The sequence below is a fragment of the Halichoeres trimaculatus genome, unplaced genomic scaffold (assembly GCF_033239565.1).
Source record: "Halichoeres trimaculatus isolate MK-OKI-2021-1 unplaced genomic scaffold, fHalTri1.1 fHalTri1_scaffold_9, whole genome shotgun sequence".
Classification (NCBI taxonomy): domain Eukaryota; kingdom Metazoa; phylum Chordata; class Actinopteri; order Labriformes; family Labridae; genus Halichoeres; species Halichoeres trimaculatus.
The window spans coordinates 7,426,821-7,435,935 of NW_027437188.1; the positions used below are offsets into that span (position 1 = coordinate 7,426,821).

At 39.5% G+C, this 9,115-nt stretch overlaps 1 protein-coding gene across 1 annotated transcript; it reads left to right on the top strand.

The window, feature by feature from the left end:
• Positions 1-3,470: 3,470 nt before the first annotated feature.
• On the top strand, positions 3,471-6,755 carry tekt1 (tektin 1). Its single transcript, XM_074679766.1, has 8 exons — positions 3,471-3,569; positions 4,139-4,326; positions 4,436-4,601; positions 4,915-5,043; positions 5,166-5,312; positions 5,415-5,640; positions 5,939-6,135; positions 6,358-6,755. Exons 2-8 carry the CDS (start codon positions 4,161-4,163, stop codon positions 6,515-6,517), a joined length of 1,191 nt encoding a protein of 396 aa, XP_074535867.1. The 5' UTR covers positions 3,471-3,569; positions 4,139-4,160; the 3' UTR covers positions 6,518-6,755.
• The last annotated feature ends 2,360 nt before the right edge of the window (positions 6,756-9,115 follow it).

Sequence of the window (9,115 nt, forward strand, 5' to 3'; positions counted from 1 at the left end):
TTATAACCCCAGCATCTGAATCCAAAAAATATTGACATTTAGTGACTGGATGAACATGTTTTTTGTCCAGTCATAGAGGGGAATATCTGTTTAATCCAAACTATCAGCTTTCACTGTCCAGTGAGCAGTCATTCTCCTAATCTCCCATTGAGAAGATATACTTTAATATATGAATCCTCTTGGGGGACACTCTAAAACATGCCATAAATACACATGTGCACAAACAGCACTTCTGAACAGAAACGTGCACTGATTACTAGGGATGTGTACCATATTAGGTACTTTATTAGGTACGGACCGAATTCTATCAAAAGTACCAGGTACCGATTCTTGTAATACCAAAAAGTACCATGTTTAGATACCTAAATGCATCCTTATGACTGTGAGGGAGTGAAAGAGCAGGTGATTTTCCATGCTGGACATGAACACAGCATTGCAAGGTTATGTTGTTGTTAAATTAAAAATTATATATATATATATATATATATATATATATATATATATATATATATATATATATATATATATATATATATATATATATATATATATATATATTTATATATATATATTACATAAACACAAAAAAGTACAGAAAATTGGTACCAGGCATCAGTACCGTATTGTTTCAAATGTGAAAGGTACCCATCCCTACTGATTACAGAGGACAGAGTGATGGTGCTACACTCTCAGCGCAATGATCCAACTTTTATGGTCCCGAAATCTGATACCAATCCGATGCCAGTGCTGAATTATAACCTGCATGCCCTACTGTGGGATAAGACTGGTGATGCTTTGGGTAAAGGCAAAAATGAGTTTATGAAATTAGAATACAATAGAAATAGAATAGAAAATACTTTATTTATCCCCGAGGGGAAATTCAGGAGTGACCGCAGCATTTAAGAAAACAAAAGTAAGAAAGAATATAGAAAGTGCAAAAAGGTCCATAAGAAATTAGATGACGACATCCCGTCCACCACTCGTCCACCACTCTCCAGCCCAGTCAGTCTCCACCTCCACAGGGTCCAGGACTGAGCTTCTTCAGCAGTCTGTTCAGTCTCTGTCTCCTGGATCCTGTCTGCTCACAGCAGGCGAAGCTCCTCCGATGTGTCGCGGCGTCCGATGTCTGCTCCGTCAGCCACGTCCGTGAACAGCATGATGCCGCTGGGTTAGCACGGCTAGCTCGTCCATCCCCTGGAGCGAGATCCCACGTTCCCAACAAGGATGGATGGAAGGACAGGTCCACGTCATCACCTCCCAGCTCACATCCGAGAACCAGCACGTCGTCCTCACCTCCTCCTCCTCAGCTCGAGGGAAATCATCAAGCCCTACATTAGTTAGCATTGACATGCTACAGGCTGCTAACAGCTAATTTCGCATGTAAACAATGCAGCCATGGTTACATGTAGGATCTCCAGACAAACACAGTAGAAAAGTAGTAAAAAATACCGCCGAAGCCACAAAAAGTTTGGTGTCCATGACCGACAATGAACCATACAAAGTGATGATCCACACCAAATACAAAGATGACAAAAAAGAGACGAAAAAATTACAAGAAACGGACAAAGACGAGAGAGCTGCTGCAACAGGCAGCTACTTGGGTAGCGCCTAGCATTTTACTATTACCTATTACTGAAGTTAATATTTATTTAAACTATGAAACAATTCTTCAGAATATATAAAAGTTATTTTTAATGTAAACTTTTATACCCTGTTGACTGGTAATTCAGCTAAAAGCCAAGCAAGTGCATCAGAGGTAACATTTCAAATCAATGAGCAAAAAGCGCTGGTAAAAAAAACAAACAAAAAAAAGGCATAGAGCTGTTTGCCTACATCGGCACCATGAATCTGTTTCCTCGATACCAATGAAGCCTTGAGGGTCACCGATACACTGATAACCGATACCACCGATCAGTATTGGTGAATACCTACTTTAAACCTTAATTGTGACTTGGATTTACATAGGAATGTATCATTTTTTCAATTCTGATGGGAAAAAAAAATCAAATTTCATGTGACCCAAACCTTACTCGTTGCTCAATTTGAACCTGAGTTTTTGGCCTAAACTGTCTTTATTCTGTAACCATGTCACCACCTACTGGACTAATCAGGTGGAATTGGAATTGGAAGTGACTGAGTACTTTAATGAGTACTTTAGGGCGTGAATCACAAGTGAAAACTGTGAATTCATGGAGACTTCTGCGATAAATAAAGAAATCAAATTAAAAAAATATCAACAAAACAAGAAAACCAACCTGCAAAAGAACATGTCTTTCAAAAAGCTAGATCCTGGCAATGCTGTCTGGGGTGTTTGGGGTTTTGCACTAGCACAAATTAATTTTTAAGACTGTTACCTTCAATTTCACTGTGTTAAAGACACCAAAATGTCTTCATAGTTATTTCAAATCCAAATCCACTTTATTTATATAGCACATTTTAAAAACAGACCAACATCTCCAAAGTGCTGTACAAAAGTAAAAACCATAAAATAAATAAAACATAAAAAAATAAAAAAAATAAAAACATGAATTAAAATGATAAATAAGATAAAATAAATTAAAAGACACAGAGGACCACACAACTCATCCGGTGTTAAAAGCCAGATATAAAAGTGGGCCTTAAGATGAGACTTAAAACAGTTCACTGTGGGGGCCATTCACACGTGGAGGGGCAAAGTGTTCCAGAGTTTGGGACCGACTACAGAGAAGGCCCTGTCCCCTCTGGTTTTAAGTCTCGTCTTAGGCACCACGAGCTGGGAGTGGCCCTCAGACGTCAGAGGGCGCGCCGGGATGTAAATTTGGAGGCAGTCTGTGATGTACTGAGGGGCCAGTCCATTCAAAGATGTTTTTAGCTCCAATTAATTCACATTTAGAGGATGTCACAATTCATCTGTTATGAAGGCAAACCCTTGGGACAGTATTATTAAACATACGGCAAAATTAACGAAGGACTTTTTTTAATAACAAAAAAAAAAAAAAAAAAAACAGAGCATGTTGGATCTCACTGATAGCCACATTCTCTCTGATTACCCTAACAAGCTTAAACCCAATCAATTGACTTAATTAACAAATATAAAAATAGATTGCTTTTATGTGTCTTTGCATTTTTACAGATGTTAAATTAAGTGAAGATTGTAAATTTGAGTACAGTTCACACAATAGTAATAACTAAGTTATATTACATATATGAGAAGTTCATCCCCTGACCAACATATTGTGACTAGTGGATCTGATACGATCTTAAGTATCAGTGGAATATGAATCAATAATGAGACACAAAGGTCATTTCAGCTGCATCAAGACCTGGCAGGGTATGTCGCAAATTTTCGACATCAGGCATCAAGAGGTTAAACTCTCATCCCCATTCTCCCATTCTCTCGTCTCAGTAACTTGGAGGTGATGTGAGGTTAATTTGATTGGCTCATGATGTCAACGGGCCGCTTCCGCATTGGACATGTGTCATCCGTTGCTACAGAAACCGTTTGTTTGGTTGCATTTAAGCTCGAGCTAGAGGCTAAAGACTGTCAACTGATACATTGAGGTCGACAGGTTTAAAAGCAACACATTAAGGTATGTGGAATGGAAATCTATCGTATTTTGCTTTATTGTATATTTTAGTTTAGAGCTTGAAACGCTCGAGAGTTCAAAACACGACGTTAGTTTCAAAATGATGTAAACAGAGTCGACTTCCAGTTGTACGAAGTCGTAGCTACCAGCGAGAGGAAATATTGTGTTTTTGTATGTAACACAAAAATTAAGACATACATTTTTTGTATTTATTTTATTTTATTTTATTTTACACACACACACTGCACACACACACACACACACACACACACACACACACACACACACACACACACATTAAAGCCCTTTGTGTTTCTCTGTAAGTAGCAACAAATAGAATAGAGTAACATACTATTTTCTCTTGCTCCACTGTACTATGTCATGTTTTATGCACATACCCACCTACCCTCTTTCTCTCTTTGTATGTATAATGCATAGACACTTCAGAGCGGTACATTTGTATTATGTGAGATTATTAACAATAAGCCAGTCTCCATGTAGTTTTAAAGCCTCTCGAGTTTTTTGTTTGTTTGTTTCTTAATTGAAGCTCTCACCCCCTCCTGTCAATGCAGGGCCACTGTTCAGCAGGGAACAATGTCTGTCCAGCACCACAGTCTCCAACGGGCCACTGGGCTCAACCTCGAAAATATGGAGATCACACGAAACCACTGTGAGCTTTTCAGGGCAGAATGCAGGAGGCTGGTCCTGGAAACTGAAAAAGCTTGTAGAAAAATACAAAGTGATGCCACCAAGCGACTTGGTAAGAGAAAAAACAAGACAAAACAAACTCAACTCTGTGCAGCACTGAATGAAAATGATGCACAATTACAGAAGTGGACTGTTGTTTGTCTTTTTCTTCCGCTGTTTAGATCAGCGAGTCAGAGACATCCAGTTTCTGAAGAAGGAGTTGGAGATAAAGCTGGAGGAGATTATTGTGGGGATTGATGACCTTGTGGTGTTGCATGGCAGAGTGGCAAAAGCACTGGAGGCCTGCAAAGAGCCTCTGAGGGTTACTGTTCTCTGCATGGAGGAGAGGTAAGACCAGATTTAGTAAGGGGGTTCTCTAAAAACAAGGTGGTCATAGATTTATGGTTTTAACAGAAGCCGTAGAAACAGGGCCTAATCTACACAGCTTAATTAAACGTGTAATACATTAATATTGGTATCAGTTCAAAAGAATAAAAGATGACTCAATCATAGCAACCAAAGCACAAAGTTTTGTGGCAATTGTCTATGTCCATGTATCCCATGAAATATAACAAAGTGTGATATTTAATGTTTGGTTGGACCCCTTATATAATTCATTAACAGCAGGTGAATTTTTCTTTTTGTCTCCTATGGCCTGCAGGATTAAACGTTTCCCATCTGAAAGGCATAATGACGATGTGGAAAGTGAGCTTGTAAAGGAGAGGGACATGATAGAAGGAGTACAGGGCATCCTGCAGCGTGTGGTAGAGCAGATCGCTGAGCAGATAAGGTGAGCATGGGAGATTATATGCTCACTGGATCAAGGAGCTCATGAAAACATGCAGACTATTTGGACTTTTTTAAGAACATTTACTGTGTTCTGCAGCCCTCAAGCACTTGTTTGTGTTCCAGAATGAACCGAAAGTCCAAAAATCAGCTGGAGAAGGATCTGAAGGAGAAATTTGAGGCTCAGTGCATTGACAACTCGTGTGCTTTAATGACCACACATTCAGCTGACATGCTGCAAAATTCCAAACACACAGGATCTATCATGCCAAGGTGAACCACCATGTGGCTATCACAGATCTTGGAACACCAGATCTGTTCTATACTTTGTGTGGTGTTTTTTTTCTGTATTTCTCTAACATCCCTGTACCTCAGCTTGGCAGTGACTCCAGAGCAGTGGGAGAACATCTCTGACATCCATATTGCCATAGCAGAGCAGCAGAAGACCAACTCTATGTCCTTACAGGCTCTGGTGGAGTCCATCCTGGAGCAGACAGCTGCTGACATGGAGAGGCAGGTCCAGGCCACAAACACAGCCTTTCAGCTGAACATCCAGGAAATCAAAACAGTCAGGAGTCAGGTGGAGGATCAACTGGCCAAGGTAGGGAATGCACCAAGGTCGGTTTGTTGAAGGGGATATATAGGAAACCTCTATAAGAAAATCAAAGTCAGGAAAAAGTTGTATAGAAAGGCTGAAATGTTGGTCTGATTTTCTCTTAAAAGTTTTTTGGCCCATACCAAAACTCATGAGTTCACTTGTATGAAAACTAGTTGCATACTTTTCATCCACGGTCACTCCAAGCACTTCTAACAGTAACAGGCAAAAAAAAATGTTGTGAGTTGTCTTTATTCAGATAAGCATTGTTTTCACTCTGGTGTGACTGCTCTGTTCCCACCAGACTCTGTCTGAGATTGTTGGTCAGCAGAGAACCAGAGAGGATCTCCAATTGGCTATCAGTGAGAGCCAACATGCTCTGGTTTTGGCCCAGAACCGGCTCACTCTGCGCCGTACAAGGCCTGGCAAAGAGCAATGCTACGATCCAGCACAGGCTCAGCTCCTTGCCCAGGCTCAGCAGCTTCCCATGCATATCAACAAGTAAGTCCAGGAAACACACACTCTGGCTTTTGGTGTGAAAAGGTACCTGCTTAAGACACTTTCTTAAGCAACAATAACAGAATAAGTCTGATAAACTTCAATCACACCACCAAAAAATCATTGTTTTGTTTCCTTTCACCTCTTCACCATGGTGTGTTATGTAAAGCTGTTACCTGATAACATAAATCATGATGTGCCACATTTTCTTCTTTGCGCGTTCAGACTTTGTGAGGCAGTCTCCCGGTCAGAGGAGGAGCAGAGGGTTCTGGTCCGGTGTCAGCTGGACCTGCAGGAAAAAATCGAGAAGTCAGCAAACTCTCTTTACATCGATGAGGTCATTTGTGCCCAGCACAGGAGCTCTGTCATCATACAAAAGTTCTGAGTGGCCAGCAAGAAGTAGACTTTCAACTACCCCAACATGCAAAAAATAAAATACACTTTAAAATGCTGTATATATTTTCATGTATTTTTCTGTTGTGTGGTGTTAATAAGATTTACAATTACTTCTTGTTTATCTGAGGCTGTCAGTGTGGGCGCTGGGTTTTATTCTCACTGCATTGAATAAGTTACTATTGAAAATGATTTTTCAAGATTGCAGTGATGAAGGTGCTAGAAAATAACAACTACTGTTGATTTTGCCATAGGTTTAACAGGAAATTTATCTTACCTTGGAACTGGTTTGAGACATATTTGTGACTGATTGAATTGATTGTAATGGTTCTGTTCAGAGTCACGCAGACTTTGCTGAAAAATATAACTGAAATTGTTTTTATAGAGACTTTAACAAAATATATGAAACAATTCCTGTGCCCTTGATCTGCTTGATTGTGATTTTTTTTGTAACAACTCTTATCAATAGTACCAAACGTAAATATTGAAGGTAGTGATCTAAAGGTTAAAAACTGTTATAAAACTTTATTAACTGTGCTAAAATCCAGGGTATTCCATTATAATTGCAGAGGGATAGCTTATAACTTTAATAAGGTGGATTCTGTCACATAAACAAAGCCTATTTTAAATATAAAAAATGGAATATTCTACCAAAAAAATAAGAAACTAATTTCAAAAATCAAAGTGGAATTTTTCACGTATCAGATTTTCTTTAAGAAAAAAAAAGAAAAAAAAACATTAAAAAAAAAAAGTATAATAATACAACACACAGATTGACCCCCAAAATGCCAGAATTCGCTCTCTAGCACCACATAGGCACTCTAAAATGTCTCTACAGCAGTAGGAATGTCATTGATAGATCAAACCAATGTCAAAATGCTCATCTTGCTCGTCTTTGATATGTAATAATTATGTAGGGGATTTGTTGTGTAGGAAATGGTATTTGAATGACGAGCACTTAAAGTCGGTGAAGCCCTCTCAGCTCCCACTATTAAATTGAACTAGAGACGATGATCCAGCTCCTCATAAGCTGCTGGATTTTGGCCTCTAGACGAAAAAACGTTTAAGTCATACAGCTTTAACAATTACATGGATGGATTCCTGACAAAATTTACTACAAGACTTACTTTTCCAGGGTGTACCCCGCCTCTTGCCCAGTGACAGCTGTGATAGGCTCCATCCAACCGCAATCCTGAACAGGTTAAGCGATTCGGAAAAGGAATGAAGAATAGAAACTACTTTGTATATACCCAAGGGGAAATTCAGGAATCACAGCAGCAACCAAGAAGACAAAAGTAAGAAAGTGTGGTCCATAAGAAAATAGATGATGACAGCTTGTCAATCATTCTCCAGTTCAGCCAGCCTCCACCTCTACAGGGTCCAGGACTGAGCTTCTTCAGCAGTCTGTCCAGTCTCTGTCTCCTGCATCCTGTCTGCTCACAGCAGGTGAAGCTCTTCCAATGTGGCGTTGGTGTCTGGTGTTAACTTCGTTAGCCATGTCTGTGAATAGCATAGTGCCACTGTGCCTTCTGGTATTCCCTCTGTTCGGTAGCTTGTCCATCTTATTGGAGATAGATCTTATGTTCCAAATGACGATGGATGGAAGGACAGGTCGATGTCTGCACTTCTTAGCACTCAGCTGAGAACCAGTATGTTGTCCTCACCTCTTTCTCCTCACCTTGTGGGGAAACATCAGGCCTTGCACCAGTCAGCATTAACATGCTACAGGCTGCTAACAGCCGATTTCACATGTAAATAATGTGGCCATGGTTACAGACAAACGATATGAAAGCAATGATCCAATACAAAGATCAAGAAAAAAAAAAGAAAAAATGACAAGAAATAGACAAAGAAGAAAATGCTGCTGCATTACGCAGCCACAACCAACAGGGCGACACCTAGCAACACAATACATCACCTCAACAGTGATACCTCTAAGAGGGTCAGAAAGGGATGAAACCTTGGCAGTGGAGGTAAAACCAGCATAAGGGACCGGCAACAGAGCGAGCACCCATCCAACGCTGCTTCCAGCTTTGAGTCACTGCGTGTTTTCATACTAATTTCAGAAACATTCGATAAACACAATAAATAAGCAGAGTGAAACAGTCAACTGTCATTGATGTCCTTTTTTATTGTCAGTTAATGCAAATATATTGGTAGTGAAATAATAAGAGCTCCAATTGCTTTAAGTGCCTTTCTGTGGAGCTGAAAAACTAGGTACAATGGAAGACAGTGGATAAGAAACATTGGAAATAAAAGAAATCAGTATTTAAACAACTTCAGATTTATAATAGTCTACAGATCTATCTTCAAGCGCCGGGGATTAGGGTCCAGGTTCATGTCACTGCAGTAGGCTTAACAGCTGCTTTTTCTAATCACACATTTTTTATGTTTTCGAAACCTTTTCAGTTTTAAAGTATTCAACAGAGCGAACATTCATACTTAGTCTAAACTACTACGATAAGTACAGCTGGAGCACAAATAAAAAGAGGCCACTGAACTTCATTTGTCTCTTAACTCCAAGGAGCAAATTCTCAAAGACAGTGCTGCTAAAGTTGCATAAAATATATAATACTTTAGTTCCAGCAAA